This window comes from Galendromus occidentalis, unplaced genomic scaffold (assembly GCF_000255335.2).
Source record: "Galendromus occidentalis unplaced genomic scaffold, Mocc_1.1 scf7180000077480, whole genome shotgun sequence".
Classification (NCBI taxonomy): Eukaryota; Metazoa; Arthropoda; class Arachnida; order Mesostigmata; family Phytoseiidae; genus Galendromus; species Galendromus occidentalis.
The window spans coordinates 503732-522521 of NW_003805468.1; the positions used below are offsets into that span (position 1 = coordinate 503732).

The window sequence follows — 18790 nt, forward strand, 5'->3', positions numbered from 1 at the left end:
AATCTCGGGAATTCTGCCAAGTTCTCATGGAAAATCGGCTCTCCAGTGCTAAAAAGGCTGCATTTATTCGTTCGGTCGCTTTCCGAAACGTTTCTCTGTCTACCTCTATCTGAAGCGTCACCTTGGAATTCTTAAGCTTCAGAGGAGCGAAGGATGTGAACCCAAACCCCGATCATCTGAATTAAACGCAAGTCATCTCTGCAAATATACTGTAAATTACATAACTCGCGTTCTATTAAGTTTGGTAGATGCGCTGAGGCACACCGAGGATGCGACTCGCTCCACCTGCAGTTGGTCTTGGAAGACGTATCTGAGTCTAAGGAATCCTCTCTCACCACGAAAACTTTATTGTTTACTTTACAAGAGGAGAACAAGGTTTTCTTGCGAAAAATCATTCTCACATCGGAAACAGTCACTCATATCTCAAGAGTCATCTGTCAATCGAGCTCTTTTAATGATAGCTTGGCGGGCTGCTGGTGCTGGAAGTCGCTTGACAGCATGACTTATGATCTGAACGGTCGACGTCGTTTGACCTGGAGCAGGGTGTTTCAGGACGAAGCGTTGTCCCGGTTTCAACATATGGCGGGGCATGACAAGGTTGTATCTCGCTGGAGCATTCGGATCCTGGGAATCGTTGCATGGTTATCTAGAGGATGATTTTCCTCGCACCGAAGGAGGAACTCCATTGGTTTCATAGGCTATGTCCATTCTTACCCCTAAAGGAAGAGAAGTTAAATCTATTTCCCGGCTGTAGCTACTCACATTGGGGTTTCTGAGAATCGATACATAAGGCCCTCTCGGCCGTGTGGTCACGTTCTTCACCACTTGATCCACCATGGAGCGAACAACGGCTCCGACTGCCCGATCCACGGAGTTGTCCCGGACTTGAGTCTGTGAGAAAGGACTTTCAATCTCACACCGAAGTAGAGGGCAAGAGCTCAAGATAGCTTCTCGCGAAGCAAGGACTCTCTGATTCGATAGGATCCCTCGATCCAGCGCCGGGATGACGTACCTCATTGCCCTCCTCAAGCTCCACGCCCTGGACTTCGTCATTCTCCTCTTCTTCCTCGTTCACTAATCTGGACACATCCGCATGCGAGATCACAAGCCCCAAGTTTTGAGACAGAGTCGAGTCGTTGGCTTTGGACAGTCGGGATATCTTCTCAGCATATCCTCGCTCCTGTTTCCTACAATATAGTTTTTTTTTCGAAGAAGAATTCTTCTGAATATACGGGTCGAGACAACTCATGCTTCCCTCTCAGATCAAATGCTTCAATCAGAGCCTTCTCTAAGGGAGGTCCCCGACTTACGTCTCAGCTGGATTCTTGGGAGTGACCACTTGTTTCTGGCGCTGGAGGTTTTTCCGCGTTACGGAAATCGAGTACGTCACATCGTTTGCAGTGAATGGATTGAACGTGGTCAGTTTTGGGTTCAGAGGCTGAGATCGACCTTTCTGAATAACACTGGAAAATCGTGATAGATGGAGAATGGATATTATGGTTACTTTTCATCTATTGCATGGAAGAGAATTTGAAATGAGGGCTCATGAGTCCAGTCGAGTCTCACTTCTGTAGGGTGTGGCTGCTTGGTAAGGGCAATTTCAGGGATAGAATTTCCTGATAGCCTTGCGGGGAGCACAAGAAGTAGAGTTTCGCAGCTTTTTTCAAAGTCGCGTCGTCCCAGCTGGATCCCTGCGGAGTTTTTCATCTCTTTATGACGGGAGCTCTCAATTCCGAGAGAAATCGGATGAGAGGTTCTCATTTGTCTTATTTCCCATAAGAAATGATCGACTTCTTCCACGGGAGACGTGATTTGAGGGTAGCGGCTATACTCACACCGCGACGTTTCAGACAGTGGCCGGTGAGAATCCGAACTATTTGGTCGCCATTGAAGATCTTCGTGATGTTGTTCAGGAATGGTTTCTCTTTTAAGTGATACTCATCCAGGAGTCGTTTTGAGAAATCCAATTTCTTCTGGTAGATTTGGAGCATCATCTCCAGCTCTGTCTGTTTGAGATCCTGTCGAGAAAGGAAACGCATCAGTTCGAAACTAACCAGTCGGCTCACCAAGCGTGAGGAATGAGATCATTTTCTGGCTACACACGTATCAATCTTCGGAGGTACCAGCTCACCATCTCGTCGAGCTTTTGGAGTCTGCTGTGACATGATTCACAGTAGAGAGAATCACAACCTCTTTGACTCTCACCACGGACTCTGGAAGCGGCGACGCTCTGGAAAGAATCAGAATCGAGGACATTTGGAAAAAAATCGGGCGGGCGTCTGCACAAGGGCGAAATATCCGTAGGGGAGATACTCACCACCACATTACTGAGCAGTAGTTTCTGCGGTGTGCCCTTCAAACAAACAGAATATATAGTTATGATTATGTAATTGTTATAATTGTGTTCTTCTCCTTATACTAGTACTGAAGTCTCTCATTTTCGTGCAGTAGAATCGATTTGGGGAGCGTAGCATGCGATTGCCGTATCCCCTCACATCCTCGATACTAGTCCTGCAGACGGCAAAAACGACTCTGGGATTTAAGTGCTCACGTTAAGAAATTTATTATTTTTCTATCTAATTTGTCGATCAACCTGGGATGCCCAACAGCAACGGCATGATTGCGATGGTTGGCGATTTACATAATATTCACATAATCGATTGAGGACATTCGTAACATTCGTACCATCATCCGGACTATATACAGCGAGAAACAGGATGCGAGACTCTGGCGATTCGGCTCGTGGCTACTATACGATTGACTTTCCTTGATTACCGCCCAGTTTATCAACGACCGTACTTATCAAAGGCAAGCTCAATATAGTTCCCAACAGTGGTATCCGCCGAATGAAGTTGATTACCACCGGGAAAAAGCCAGAGAACAGAAGGACGAATCCGTACAGCTCGATGCCCATGCCGATGAGGGGCCAGCCAAGGAGCACGATGAATATTCCACCGAAGAAACAGCCTGTCGCACGTGCTTTATGCCGTTGGAAAAAGAACGACAGCGACCGCTGAATACCGACAACCAAGGCGAGACCCGATATGAACATGATATTACCTAAAGCCAGCAGGCCTTTGTCGAACAAGAGTAGCATCCCAAGAACGATGAACGTCAAGCCCATTCCGGAGAGGCCGACCCCAATCTTCTGCATGTCTGTGATTTCGAACATGGTGGCAGCGTTCTTCCTTCACTCGCTCTTATCCTGGAATACGAGAGTCTTTAGAAAATGTTCTTTGTGTTCAGCTCCTGAAGTCTTTCCTGGAATTTCGATATCTCGCCCTGCGGTCTTCCCAACAGTACGGTGTGTACATATAAGCCAACCCGCTCGTGCGGCAGTAGTTGTCATCGGAAGCAGCTGTTTTGACACGCGGAACCAAATGTCGGTATCTGTTTCTAAATGAATGAGGAAAGAAATCGATGTCTGCGCAAAGACCTCGCGCTATTCAAGTCCACTCTATTCGCTGCTCCTGGGCTTTCGGTAGTGTGGTTGACGGAGAGACAGCTAGACCCACTCACACTCGCATGCCGATTCTCGACGCCCTCTATTCAAAACAATCACCCGATCTACTCGCCCACTCAATGAGAAGCTACCCTGACCAGGGAATATGAGTGGCGAACGGAACAGCTGTCGAATTCGCTCCCAATAAATTTCGTACAGTTCCGCGGCAGCAGGAAACATTGCTGCGACGGCTGCCGCCGGTTCACCCCTCCACTCGGGAATCATCGGGAGCTGTTCACCCGAATGGGGATCGACCACGCCACCTTAACGGGTCAAGGAGTAAAGTTCTGCGATTGAGGAGAGTCGCGAAGTATATTTTTAGGTCTTGACCGTTCCGTATAGTGCTTATGGTGCTTCCCCGAAGGGACTGTTCGATGGAACACACCGGTTACGTCGAAAGGGAGGACTTCGCATCTTTCGATGAACCGACTACGGGGACTCGGGTCTACCTTCAGGCTACGAGAGGTACCCAGACGAGAGGAACGATCGAGTTTCGGGAGTTGAGAAATTCGTTTGACACGACATCGAATGACTGACATCTCCTCCACGTCACCATCCGGTGGAAAATTCGAAAACTTCACGCCGGAAAGGCTCACTCACCTGCTTGACGAAGTATAAAAGATCCTCCTTGCTCCAGGAGTTCCCTCGACGGAATATCCGTGGGGGTTTTCTGCACGATTCCCACGAAAAAGTCTCGCCAAAGCTTCCTTCCAAATTTCAAAACAAAACCTGCCGATGATTGCCGGTAGAAGACGACGTTCCCTCGAGATCCTAAGCGGCGGAACATCGGCTCGCTCAAAAACGCGGGAAAAATATCTTCACGGCAAAGGATCCGTTCCCAGCACGAAACTGGAGGAGATCGTTGTCGTGGAACGGGATCGAGTCGACAAAGTCAAAACATGCAAACAAATTGAAGAAGGCGCGCTCGGGCAAACCGTCTATTGTTCAGAATAGGCTCGCAGACTCACTTGTGGCGATTCAATCGCGACGAGTTCACCTCCGATTTCCCCTTCGTCGGCTATTGTATAGACGACATTCCTTGGTGTCGATCCCGAGGTCGACGCATACATCGTAAGGAACGAGACAATCTGATCTGTGGAGAGATTGGAAAAAATGAATTCAAACCGCTTCCGACGGCGCCCTTCCCCCATGCATGTGCTCCCTCGGAGATAGGTGATATAATGCCGATGAACGACGAGCTCGCCGGAGAATCTTCTTCTGGGTCGCTCGGGATCCCTCCTGGACCCATAGACCATGCCGAATTGTTTCGGCGCAAGGAAGAAAAACTTAGGCGCCGTAATTGGCACTCAGGAAGCATAGGAGCGACGCGAAAATGACGGGTAGCGACGCAGGACCTCTACGGGGACCCTTTTTCTACGACGCTGTGATGTCATGTCTGATTCCACGTGCGGTAGCGATTTACGTGGGTCTATCCTCGACGCCGCCGATAGAATTCCTCTCCTCATTGTACAATTCTGCATCGATATTCGAGCAGTACATAGATGGGTAGGATGGAGGAAGGAGGGAAAACCGTCGCCCATCATCGGAGCTCGACAGCACCGAGTTTCTTCGAGATTATGCGGATCTCGAGGCACGGATTGATTGATTGAGTGATCAATGAATGCAATTAGGGTGTCTCTTAGGCAGGGAGGAAGGTACTCGATTCCATCGATATCTCTGAGCAAGTTTTATCCCGGCAGTGTCAGGGCGGAGATATTTTTCTGATACAGGGACGGATTTCGAAAGCGAGAATAAGGATGCGATCCGACCCGCAACATCGCCATGAGTGTTTGGTGAGTAATTGATCTGATTCGACCCAGCTACGGAGGACTTCCACATCGGGGCCCCGTTGCTGCACAATTCCCGTCAGAACGTAAGCTGAGAGATTCTGCTTGCATCGCAGGGAATTCCAGATCGAGCTCATGATCATTCGTATTCAAGATCAGCTTCCAACGAAATGAAATCTCGCCTTGGTGAATCTAATTACCAGCGCTGAGAATTAGCGGCACCAGGATCGAGTTACACGAAGAATATGTTTAAGCTACTCGCTCTCGGATCCTCGAATTCCTAATGGTCGTTCGAATTACAAGACTAGATACGTCGCGTCGCGACGGCGGCGTCGCGTCACAGAGCGGAAGCCGCAGTTCTATTCCCAGTAATCTACAAGTCCCGATGGATCGATTGTTCGACCAGCATTCATTCAAGTAGCGGCATTTACTTCGTATTGATTGATTGAGGTCACACGTGAGCCGAGACCCATCTCTCTCGAAGAACTCTCTCGTTGCTCTGGGCTCGAGGCAATCCGATGCAGAATTGGAGTCTACGACCATCACAGCGAATTCATGCCAAAAAACCGACGGGATGAGAAGCCGTGCGAGCACGAAACCCTCCGAGGCGCGGAAGTCGGCCAGGAATGCCGATATCGCCGCCTTTGATTTGAGCCCGCCTTCACGTCTCGGACGTCTGAGCCATCCGCGCGGATTCCTGCTCAGTCGAACGATTGCTGAGACGTCATCCTTGTTTCTTAAACACCGAAACGATAATAATCTCGCTACCGAGCTTCGAGACTCATACTCCAGACTTCGCGGTATCGGCGGAATTCCACGTCACTCACAATAGTGACTCAGAATCGCAGACCGCAGCTCTCTAACAGCGATCCGAGACTTCGCGGTTGCTCATCTCCGGGTCTCGAGCGGCGCCAGAACTCAGTGGAACCGAAGAGATAGATCCCCAAAAGCGAGCCGCCATCTTTGACGTTTGCGAATCTCTCTTCATAGAGCTATGAAGACGGACAGTCTGAGAAAATATCTGCGAACTTCATCAAACGTACCTCACCGCGATATCCACTGCCCCTCCGTGAACTCTCCAGTCGGATCGAGCACTCCCTCTTCCGATATCCGGGCGTCTCAGCAGCAAATTCTCATCGGCACAAGGAAACATAAAGTTAAAATGGCGCTCCCCTAAAGCTCGGAAGTCGTTCCGCGAGTCGTACCGGTGATATCCGGCGCCGTCTTCAATACCGGCGCGTCGGCGGTCCTGCGTCTAGCTTCACAACTCTCCGGTTATACGTCGATGATTTCGACGTCCCCTCCATCCCAAACTGAAATGACGCGCGATTGCCCGGAGAGCGGACTATGTTTCCTGAATTATCCGTCAGTATTGTCAGTATGAAAACCTATATGCGAGTTCGAAAGGAACATGGGGTGAAATTGGGGTATCTCTGCAAGAGTTCTTTCAGGTCATCATGATCGTCTGCGGTCCCCCCTCTAACTACAGGGAACAGCTTGAGCATCTGAAAAGGTCCTCGAAAGTTTAACCCTTTGCGGACGTGTGGCTCCAGAGGAAAATAAAAGGAGCCCTGATGAGCTTAAAGCCTATGATGGGGATTCCCTGGCTCTGGATACAGCCGGATCCATCGCATGCTGGTCGTCAGCTCCGCTAAGGACCTCCATCCTCATTTTCTCCTCCCCCCCCACATCCCGACACAATGCTGATCCTAAGTCCCAACGGGAAAGAGTCCGCTCCCACGGTCTTGTGACGCACAGAAGAGTAGTCCAATAGCTCGCTCGAAACCAATGTGAAGGATCCGAGCTTTGGCACGGAGTATCCTTCCTCAATATTGGGAGCGGACACAGTGAAGAGGTTCAAGGAACAGGCCAATCAATCGATTTTTCTACTGGAAAACTTCTAAGATACAATTAGTGGAGCATGCCTCCACAAATCTTTGCGAGAATCTCTGGTATGAATGCACACGTTTGACCTTAGCAGGAGAGAAAAGCAGAGACCGAGAGTTGCCGATTTCCCCGAGTAGACTCGTGACCTCGAAATGAAGTCAGGGATAAACAGTCTCAAGATGATAATGGAGAGAAGGATAGCTTCGTGCTCAGAACGGGCATATTGTGAGTGGAATATGCGATCTTCAAAGACAGACGCTTCTGTAAAATATAGGGGAAACATGAGAACTGAGCCTCGAGGAAGCGCGAGCCTCGATGGCGATTGCTGGCTCCGGCTTGAAGCTCTCCCGCTCATGGCTCGCGAAATATTGAGCTCATACGGGGAAGTGAAACTCGCGCCGCTTGGAAGGAGCCCCGCTCATCCCCGATGCTCGAGCGACCAAGTATTGATGGATATGTTTTAAAACAATCATTTTCCTTCCATAATCATCGACGTGGAAAGAGCGCGATGCACCGCTGAGAACGATGCTACCATGGATCCCTCTTCTGGGAGGCTGCCTTATAAGCTTTATATAAGTAATCTCGAAGCGCGCATCGTCCGGCGGCGGCGAAGAACTCTCACTCATGTTGGCTCCACGACAAACGAATAGGCCGGTGACCGTATTTTCAGAAGAAAACGCAGTTTCCTGAATATTCAGCGCATACCCCCTCCGAATGGACAGGGAAGTTCCCCGAGAGCAAGGATCTTGGTGGACGTGCGTGTGATCTTGAATCATGTGCCGATCAAAATAACTACCGCGGACTGAATCATTCCCGCGGTCAACATCAACTGACAGGTCCATCGAGCCGCCTTGGACGGTAAAAGAACTGACACAGCGAAGTCGAGCTCACACCGATTCATGGAATCATCCACTTTAGAGCCTCGAGAGGAATTCTCGATCGCTTCCGTTTAAGTTGTTCGTTCCAGAGATAGCTCGAGTCAGTCGATAGGGTTTAGGTGAAGAACATCGATCGCCAACATGGGCGAGTCGGGGGTAGAGAAGATCTATCAAAAGAAGACTCAACTCGAGGTTAGTGTTCGCCGCCGGGAGTGATACGAACGGCTCCTTTCTGAGCCTGACACTAGTTCCGCCTGCGTTGATCCTAAGTTTCCCTTGCGAGATCCCGAAACCATAACCATGAACCATAAGGCTTGCTATCTGAATATTTCCGCAGCACATCCTTCTGCGGCCTGACACATACATCGGCTCAGTCGAGCAGGATACGCAGAAGATTTGGGTGTACGATGGGCCGGAGCATGGCATGGTCTATCGGGAGATCACTTACGTCCCAGGCTTGTACAAGATTTTCGACGAGATTCTTGTGAATGCGGCGGATAATAAGCAACGCGACAAGAGTCAAAACATGATCAAGGTAGACCACACTTCGGGGCGTGATGAGATCCTTTGCCCTTGTGATACCAGTGGAATATCCATCGGATCGTTGGTTTTTCGTGGAAAGTGCGCTCGAGTGATGTTCAATTCTTGAGCTCTTCCCTTGACAACTATCCAGCAGCAAGTGTCCTTCCATGCAGGTTGACATAGACCCGGTGAAAGGAATGATCTCAATCTACAACAACGGCAAAGGAATTCCCGTAGTCATGCACAAGGAAGAGAAATGCTACGTTCCGACTTTGATATTCGGTCATCTCTTGACCTCTTCCAACTACAACGACGACGAGAAGAAGGTCACAGGAGGGCGGAATGGATACGGTGGGTGAGAAGCTCGCCGTCATCAGAGCGACGTGGGCTTTAGCGTCTGCGGTTTCAAAATCTGGCAGATTACCATGATCAGCTTTCCAGGAGCGAAGTTGTGCAATATTTTCTCAACGAAATTCACACTGGAAACCTCATCGAAAGCCGACAAAAAAGCTTTCAAGCAATCATGGTCGAACAACATGACGGTCACAGGTGAAGCAAAAATCGTCGAAAGCTCGCAGGTCCGTGCATAGAATTCTGCGGGCAGGCACCCGAATTACAGCGACCATCTTAGCTTGCATAAAAATATTTCCGAGTGCCCATCTCTGTATTCGAAATCCTCGACTTTATGGTGTCAGAGTGACTTGATGATTACCTCGATCTTGCAGGATTATACGAAGGTTACCTTCTACCCTGATCTGAAGAAATTTAATATGAAGGAGCTGGACAAGGATTTCGTTGCCCTTGCAAGCAGACGAGCTTACGATGTTGCCGGTTGTACCCCCGGAGTCAAAGTTCAATTGAACGGGGAACTGTGAGTCGATCGAGTTATTCCGGAACAAAGTTGTCACTGCATGGAAAACTCATAGGTTCATGAGGTTCCTTCGCGAATGAGCGGTCTCGTCTCGCCAACAGTTTGCCTGTGAAAAACTTCTTGGACTACGTGAACCTCTTCACCTCAAAGTGCACAAATGAAGACGAAGACAAACCGCTGACGGTCGTTCACGAAATTGTCAGTTCGAGATGGGAGGTCGCCTGTTGTCCCGCACCGGAGGGCGAGTTCAAGCAGATGTCGTTCGTCAACAAGTGAGTGCGTCGGAAGTCCGCAAGAGTGGGATGCCGTCGTCTGGGAGCGTCATCGTTGCCCGAGTCGGGGCTGAACTGAGGGGGACAAAGAGGGAATCTCGGGCTCTGAGCTAGGTAATCATCTTTCAGCATCGCGACAACCAAAGGAGGAAGTCACGTCGAGTACGTGGTCGACGCCATCTCGAAGAGACTAACTGATCAAGTGAAAAAGAAGAACAAACAAGGAGTGAACATCACGAAGAAACAGATCAGAGATCACATGTGGATCTTCGTCAATTGTCTCATTGAGAACCCGACATTCGACTCGCAGACCAAAGAAAACATGACGCTCCAGGTATGAGTATTATGAGGGGAGGGTTCCACCTTCCGCTTGAGTACGCACGAGGTTGCAGAGCGCGTTGCTGAGGCAGCTGCTACGAACCGATACGCTTACGATTTTTCCAGGTCAAGAAGTTCGGCTCAACTTGCGACATGTCCGACAAATTCTTCAACGGAGTTCTCAAATCAGGAATCATCGACTCCATCATGATGTTCGTTCACTTCAAAGCGCAGAAAGAAATGAACAAGAAATGCTCAAAAACAAAACATGCGAAGTTGAAAGGTTCGAAATCCTCGACATTCCAGACATTCAGATCCAGGATCCTGGGTTAAGTTGTGGATTTCGAGCAACGATCTATTCCCAAAGGTATCCCGAAACTGGAGGACGCAAACGATGCCGGCACGAGTCGTTCGATCGATTGCACTCTGATACTCACAGAAGGAGATTCAGCCAAAACTTTGGCTGTGTCCGGTCTCGGAGTCATAGGCAGGGACCGCTATGGAGTGTTTCCACTACGCGGTAAACTCCTCAACGTTCGAGAAGCTACGACAAAACAACTTCTCGAGAATGCAGAGATCAATAACATAATCAAGGTAAATCAAATTCGCATGTTTGAGAAAAGCATCCAGAGGCCCCTAGAGGCCGTTCGGCAGCACAGACTGTGGGAGATCTTCTCGATTCTAGATTGTGGGACTCCAATACAAGAAAAAGTATGAAGCCCCAGAGGACATGAGGAGCTTACGCTATGGAAAAATAATGATCATGACCGATCAGGTGAGCTATTGTCCGGCCAATCGGGTCGATGTCCTTTCGAACTTGAGACGGAATCTAGAGCCGGCGTTCCAATCCACAGGATCAAGACGGGTCTCACATCAAGGGCCTCCTGATCAATTTCATCCATCATAACTGGCCATCGCTCCTACAAATGAATTTCCTTGAAGAGTTCATCACACCCATCGTCAAGGTGTTCAAAGGATCAAACGAGCAATCGTTCTTTTCGCTTCCAGAGTTCGAAGAGTGGAAAGTCGCTACCCCGAATTGGGAATCTTGGAGAGTCAAGTATTACAAGGGTGGGTCACTCGGATCCCGAATCCGGAGTCCCTAGATAGCGCCGAGTAGTGATGCTGATGGACTAATCGGAGGAGGAATCTGATTCTGGAGAAGCCGCGGGAGTTAGATCGATTCTTCTTCTAGGTTTGGGTACGTCTACCGCGAAGGAGGCGAAAGAATATTTTTCAAACATGGGCAGGCATCTTATCGCCTTCAAGTACACTGGTGCTGAAGACGACAGTTCGATCACTCTAGCTTTTTCCAAGAAGATGGTCGAAGAGGTGGGTGCTCCCCAATCCTACATCCTCGCAGTTTCGAGATTTATTCGTCGAATGATTATACCTTTCGGGAACTCGAGACAAAACTCACCTTCGAACTCCAGCGAAAAACCTGGCTCACGAACGGGATGAAGGAGCGCAAAGATCGCCGTGAATTGGGAATGCCAGAAATCTATCTGTACAACAAGGATACGAAAAAGGTCTCGTATTCTGATTTCGTTCACAAAGAACTGATCCTCTTCTCCAACATGGACAACGAGAGATCCATACCCTCCCTGGTGGACGGTTTGAAACCCGGTCAGAGGAAGGTGAGTGTCGAGAGCAGCGCAATCGATCAACTTCTTGAGCAATAGGGATAAGAGCTCGGGCTCGAGGACGAAGGGTTCAGGTCCACAGAAATATTTCATGGTACGATCTCATCCTATCCGGACGCTGGCTTAAGTTCTCCGCTCAATTTCCAGGTTTTATTCACGTGTTTGAAGAGGAACGATAAGCGTGAAGTGAAGGTCGCGCAGTTGGCGGGCTCGGTGGCTGAAATGTCATCTTATCACCACGGAGAGCAGTCACTCATGATGACCATCATCAACCTCGCGCAGGACTTCGTGGGCTCGAATAACATCAATCTTCTGCAGCCTATTGGTCAATTCGGAACGCGACTTCAAGGGGGAAAGGACTCGGCATCCCCCAGGTTATAGTCAGCGCTCTCGTCGCATGTCGAGTTCTGAGGAATTTCCTGGAGATGGAATCTCTCAGAATGAAACTCATTTCAAAAACTTTCGAAATCCCAGATACATCTTCACCAAATTGTCTCCATTGGCGAGGAATTTGTTCCACGCGGACGATGATGCGGTTCTCGATTATCTGTACGATGACAATCAGAAGATCGAGCCGAACTATTATCTTCCAATTATCCCGATGGTTTTAGTGAATGGTGCAGAAGGTGAGTTTGGATTCGGTTCGAATTCGACGTGATCATCATCCGAATAAATTGATCAATCAGATGAGATATTAGCTTCGATCCTGGAACCCCTCTCATCATAATCATTGAATCAGGAATCGGAACGGGCTGGAGCACGAAGATCCCGAACTACAACCCGAGGGACGTCGTCGAGAACGTTCGCAGACTACTCAAGGGGCAGCCCCCGAAGAAAATGACACCGTGGTATAAGGGTTTCGAGGGGGAAATCGTCGCTCTAGATTCGGGTTCGAGAATCGTTGTACACGGGGAAATCTCAACCCTCTCGAACAATCGAGTTCAGATAACCGAACTCCCCATCAAAGTTTGGACTCAGGCATTCAAAGAGAATGTCCTCGAATCGCTCTTGCACGGTTCAGACAAGGTTTGTGCCTCCGGCTCCGGCCACAGTCCCAATCTAGCCCCTCTCTCGACCGCTCCCCCTTCTCGACCCTATCCCGTCGATTAGGAACTCATTTACGAGCGTTCCTCGCTGCTCCCCGTTTGTTCCCAGGTACCGGGTCTGATAACGGATTACCGGGAATACAATACCGACACGAAAGTCAATTTCGTAGTCCAGATGGACAGTGCCCAGATGGCGAAAGCCCAGTCGGAGGGGCTCCACAAAGTCTTTAAGCTCCAGACTACATTAGCGACGACTTGTATGGTTCTCTTCGATGCCGCCGGCTGCATCCGCTTCTACCAGAGTCCGGAGGAGATTCTCGAGGAGTTCTTCACCGTTCGACTAGACGGATACGTACGTCGACGGAACTTTCTCTTGGGTATGCTCGGGGCGGAAGCATGCAAACTCACGAACCAGGTGAGAAGGGTGGACTCGGTCTGTCCGTCCAGCCATGGATTCTCTACTAGCCTGTAATGATTCCGATTCTCATGTCTCGATGTCTTGAAGGCGCGCTTCATAGTCGAGAAATGCGAGGACAAAATCCGCGTGGAGAACAAGAAGAAGAAAGTCATGATCGAGTTGCTCGTGGAACGAGGTTACGATCCCGATCCCGTGCTCCGTTGGAAAGAGTCTCAGAAGTCCGAGCAGGAGAAAGAAGCTGAGGCCGGTATCGAGGATGATGAAGCCGAAGGCTCCCGAGAGGAGAGTCAACCACGTTCCGACAGCAATCAAACAAAGGACTACGATTATCTTCTGAGTAAGTTCGATAATCGTGATTTCATCTCAACTCCGGTCGTGCATTAGCACCGGTTCCACGGCTACGGAACTATCCAACTTTTGAAGCTTTTCCTCGATAGGTATGACGATGTGGAGTTTGACTTTCGAGAGGAAAGAGGAACTGCTGAAGAAAAGGGACAACAAAATCACCGAGTTGAAGACGCTCGAGGGAAAAACCCCGAAGGATCTGTGGAACGAGGATCTAGACGCATTCTCGGCAAAACTCGACGCGTATGAAGCACAACAGCGTGAGGAGAACAGAAAAGCAGAAAAGGTCAGTCAGTACCCATCTGGGGGCACTAGCCCCGATCAGCGATAAATGAACTGCTCCGACCGAATCGTTCGTTTTCACCTACTCACTATTCATTCTTTGAGACCTGAAAGTTTTGAGACCGACGTGCCTCTCCCTCACAGAAACAAGCCGCCGTGAAATCGCAAAAAGGGGCTAAAGGCAAGGCCATTAAAGGAGAGGCCACCGAAACTGGCGATCGCATCAAGCCAGAGATAGATAAGGAGCTGCTCGAAAAAATCGAGAAAGCCCAAATCGCGGTAAGTCCTAAAGGAATAACTCCTCGGACCGAACAGAAGTCCTCCAATAATTTCGATTTGTCCAAAAAAATTAAATCGAGACTTCATGCTCGCCATCAGGGACAAAAACGCAAAGAACCGAAAGCGGAGAAAGCGCCGAAGGCCGAGAAAGTCAAGAAAGAGGCGGTGAAGAAAGAGCCCAAGGATCCGAAGGCGAGCAAACAGGATCCGAAACAGAAGAAACTTGATTTCAAGAAGAAAGTCAAGAAAGAAGACAGTGGCACTGACCTGAGCGATGGAGGGTCGGAGTCTGATTTTGCCATGAGCGATGATGAACCTCAAAAACGCGAGATGCCGCAGAGGAGCCGCGCGAAACCCATCATCGATGCCGACTCGGGAGATGAGGATCAGGAGAACAAAAAGGTACGGAAACCTCGCCACGCCATCCCAATCGACATGATAAATTGATCAACGCTCTGAGAGAGTCACCGTTCTCTCCCAGGAAACGTCGACATCGAAGTCTGCTCGAGTGGTCGAGCAAATCCTGAGCAGCGACGACGAGCTGGTTTCTCTTTCCAAACGAGCTCCCCCGAAGAAAGCGCAGGCGCAAACTTCAAGACGTGAGTCCATTTTTTTTGAGTGAAGCAACCTTAACTAAGCTGCGCATGAATAACTAATTTTGCTCTCGTGTTCCAGCCGTACTTTCGGAGAAGAGTTCCAATGCTCCGAAACGCAAGAAGTTCCATCTCTCGGATTCGGAGAGCGACACAGAGCTCCAAAGGAAGAAACCAATCAAGAAGGCTGCGAGAGCAGCCATATTGTCGGATGATTCGGATTTCTGAGCTGATACGCTCGTGTTGCCGAACTGAACCGAAATCAAATAGCAGAGCTGCCTCCGATATGGATCGCGCGGTCTGATTTGTCCAATAATTCCGCGCTTATCGATATCTCTGGATAGAGATATTTTTAGAATGAGTCCGGTAGTTCCTCTCTGAGCCTCGAGGACGAGGTTCTGCTGTGCGCATCTTATCCAACGCTCGACGAATATAACTTGTTTCTGAGAAAAAAAACATGCGAGCTGCTTTCCGATCTCCGATATCGGAGCGCGACTCCCAGACTCGAGGGATAGTTCGCCCCTCAAGACGAGTCGTATCCAGAAAAGGGACTTCATAAATCCGTCTCTTCGCATCTGAATTGGGATCGAAAAACCGGGTCGTCATTCGTGATCCCTATCCTTTTATTCAGGACAGGACTTTTCTTATTATTTACGCAGGGTGTTTCGCGGATAAAATATAAGCGAAGTTTCGAAATAACTTGCGACGAAAAAATTAATGATTACAATAGATTGCGGGATCATCTCCTCCGATCCCATACTGGTATCAGTCCGCTCCCTGATGAAATGAGCCGTCCGCGTTCTGGCTGAGCTCACCTAATGTGAATCCCAAGTTTCGTACCCAGCCATCAGCGACGATGATGATAGAGAATAATTTGGCTAGTGTGAGTTGAAATGGCCTCCCTGAGCCCCCTCCGGGCTATAACCGTGCGAAAAAGCGACCAAGCGGTCGTTGTCGATGTACTTCCCGGACTTGATGTACACGCAAGCGCCAACGGACACTTTGCGCCTCGGGGTACGCAGCTGGATTTCTTGCAAGGCCGGGCGTGCCGTCGCAATCACTTCCGGGCAATGGTAGACTTTCGTCGCGGAGCTTACACCGCCTGCACAGGGAGGAAAATTGCAGCCGTGAGCTGATGATGGTGAATCAGGTCGAATAATTCAATCTCAAGAATTTTGAATGAGCCTTACATTGGTCTAGCAGATTGAGTTGAACTTTGTGTCGAGTGATCTCGACGACTTTTCCTCGGACCAGCTCTTTCATTAGTTCGATGAGAACTACCTGGTCGATCTTAAGCGAGCGGAAGGGAAGCTCTCTCAAGGATTTTCTGGTCAAGGTTCTCAACATCGCTTGGATACTCTGTCTGTGTGCGAAGTCTAGACCGAGGAACGTCTCCCCGGGTTTCACGATGAGCTGAATCTACGAAGTGGAGGACTGGCGGTAAGGAAGAGATCGGTCGTACACGGAAAAAAATCAGGAGCTCCGGTCCGGTGCGGTAGCAGAGCTTGGATGCGAATACTCACCACGAAATATTGCGGAGAGACTACGTCGGCTGCGAGGAGGTCATCGCTTTGAAGGAGAATGTCCCCGTCGGCGTCAACGATATTCGGACTCGCACAATCTGTTAAGTAGGGCTCCACATAGGAAGCCTCAGAAGCGGGCGGGCTGCCTATCTTCTTCTGGATTGTCTCATCATACATATCCGGGTAGGGGAAGGAGTTTTCTCTAGAGACAGCCGATAGTCGGCTGCTACCAAATCGTCGACATCTCGAATGAGTGATCACGCTCCGTGTGGAACTGTCGGGGTCTCGATCCCTCCAAGAGTACCCTTCGCGTTCCCGATTTCCGAGGATTCCAAACTGTGGGTCCTCGAAGCTTCTGCGACTTCTGACGGATCTGGTATTCCGGCAGCCTTCAGCGGAGACCGCTCTGTTTTCCTTGAAACCCGAATCCGTCACCACAGGAGGCTTGGTGAGGATTTTCTGTATGACTCGGGAAATCTTCGGAGCCTCTGCTAGCGGAACATTCGCGTCTTGGGTTCTGTCGCTTGAATCTAATCTTTCCGATTTCCAGCCGTTTTCGGTCAGAATGCCGTTCGGGGTTATTCCGGGAGTTGCTTCTGCGACTTCGAGAGTTTCGTCGTTCGTCACGTGCCCTGTGCTGTCGAGGCTGTTCTCGGAGACAGCCTTGATGTGGAAGAGCGATTCCGTTTGTTGTTCAACTGCTGCGAGCTGTCCCAGCGATGACGCCGAGGTTTCAGAGGCGACGCATTCGGATGAATTATTGAGCTCGTCACCATCGACAGTGTTCTGGTTCTCCGCCCGCTCCACAGTCGCAGTATAGGATTCCGGCGATCCAGTTGTGATTCCCTCCATCTCAGTACTCTGGGACGCGTCGGAGGTAAATACTGAATTGCAGTCCGTCGATATTTCATCTGAAGTTTGCAGCAACGGGACAACCGCGTCCTCTTGGGCAGGAATTTCGGAAGCGTCGATCTTCGGCGCCGTCATACCGTCGACATGAATCCTCCTCGACTCCAATTGATCTGTCGGGTCGCCGATCAAGTCTGTCCAAGACAAGAACGACAAGAGCGTACCGGAAACGAATCAGAAGGGTATATCATTATAATTCCGTCGGAGACGAAGTGAAAGTTGAGATTTTATTCACAACCAAGGATTCCGACTCGATCGATTGTCCACTCGAACGTATCGACGACTCACCTCGCGCATGAACATCTGCCAGAACGAATCCAGTGTCCCTGTCGAATTCCATCTCGGTCAAAACGAAACGAGAACACCCATAAGGTATGTCCGGAACCTTGCTCCGGGATTCCACGCGGAGCTGCCATGAAGAAAGAAATTGTGTTTCACGTACAATCACGCACGTCCCGAGCTTCTCTTCTCGCATTTCCCCGCCAAAACATTTCGGATGAATTCTCGTTTCCATTGCGGAGCTTCATCTCACCCCGAATGGCGGCAATCTGTCCGCGAGCTCTTGCGGCAGAACCGTGAGACTTGTGTTGAAGCGACTCACGGATATCCCGTAGTCGGGGAGTAGAATTTCGGAAGTGACCTTTCCAGGGCTGGAGACGCGACCTTGAACATCGGAATGAAGGAAGTCTCGATTTTTGAACACGAGCTCGATTCATGTAAATACATACCGAGCTGACTACAGTCCCCCTCCGGTGCGCTGCGATGTCCGCAGCGGGAACGGTGGGAGGACTGGCGGACACCTATATGAATGTCCCTACCTCGTACAGTCTTGTCGTTCCACTGGACGGCGACGAGATCATTCTCCAAGGGATCATCTAACGAGGGCAGACTTTCCAGCTCTGAGAGAACCGCGAGCTCGCATTCTAGTCGAGACAACTCCTCCGCGGGGAACCTCGTCAGCTGTACCCCGAGAATACGGCCTTCGATCCTGACGATGAGAACTTCTTCCCAAGCGTGCAGATCCACGCCTTCGAGCAGAGCTGCGGGAAAAACTCAGTCTCGTGTATTCATCTTTCTCTTTGTCGCCGATCCTCTGTCAGGTGAGTCCCGATAGAAACGGATTCGGAAGGTCTTCGACGAGAGCTCTCTCTCATGGTCACCTACATGTCTGAGTCCGTCCCGAGATCGAGGAGCCTCCCAGAAGGGGCTCGATACGCTCCGAGAAATATTCTCCGGTCGGATTGTACAATGCTTTCATGACTTTGAATCCCGGATCGGGAGCGTCCTCGATAAGTGTGTTTCCATCGCTTTCCGGACGTTCTCCGATCCACAGGTCAGAGTTGATGCAATCTCTCACGGAATTCTGATTGAGAACCTCAGGATCCGCTATCTGGAAGCGGAGCGGGTGGAGTCGATCCAAAAAGAAAGCTTCGGCTCCCGGACTGTGTGCGATTGTTGAACAGAGGTTGTCGATATCATAGAGTGAGCGAATCGAAACCTGTAGACAGGGAAGCGGTCAGTTTGCTCGGATTTCGGAATTTGTGCGTCACAAGAAATCACCGCATATCTGCATTTTCACGGATGTCAACCTTCTCGAGAAATCGACCGACGTCGATGAGAGTCACGGATGCATTCTTCCCGTGGAGTCGCTCGATACGAGCGCGGTACCTGTAGCGAAAACGGCGGAGTGGCATAGCAGCGAAATCCACCCGACA

The 18790-nt window shown here is 49.9% G+C and overlaps 2 protein-coding genes across 2 annotated transcripts; one reads left to right on the forward strand and one right to left on the reverse strand.

Annotated features, from left to right (window-relative positions):
- Positions 1-380: 380 nt before the first annotated feature.
- On the reverse strand, positions 381-6462 carry LOC100903848 (uncharacterized). Its single transcript, XM_003745275.2, has 10 exons — positions 6333-6462; positions 4471-4595; positions 2318-2353; positions 2132-2230; positions 1836-2018; positions 1567-1691; positions 1311-1463; positions 1013-1187; positions 763-891; positions 381-624 (listed from the first exon to the last, which is right to left on the reverse strand). The coding sequence occupies exons 2-10, from the start codon at positions 4570-4572 to the stop codon at positions 424-426; spliced, it is 1203 nt and encodes a 400-aa protein (XP_003745323.1). The 5' UTR covers positions 4573-4595; positions 6333-6462; the 3' UTR covers positions 381-423.
- A 1648-nt stretch (positions 6463-8110) lies between these two features.
- Positions 8111-15099, forward strand: LOC100897263 (DNA topoisomerase 2-alpha). Its single transcript, XM_003745232.2, has 23 exons — positions 8111-8246; positions 8392-8589; positions 8750-8927; positions 9018-9154; positions 9302-9447; positions 9549-9719; positions 9849-10053; positions 10164-10320; positions 10405-10631; positions 10723-10812; positions 10892-11108; positions 11233-11369; positions 11471-11674; positions 11828-12054; positions 12155-12306; positions 12420-12706; positions 12836-13141; positions 13232-13481; positions 13582-13775; positions 13916-14050; positions 14150-14452; positions 14532-14649; positions 14726-15099. Exons 1-23 carry the CDS (start codon positions 8196-8198, stop codon positions 14869-14871), a joined length of 4236 nt encoding a protein of 1411 aa, XP_003745280.1. The 5' UTR covers positions 8111-8195; the 3' UTR covers positions 14872-15099.
- Positions 15100-18790: the final 3691 nt, after the last annotated feature.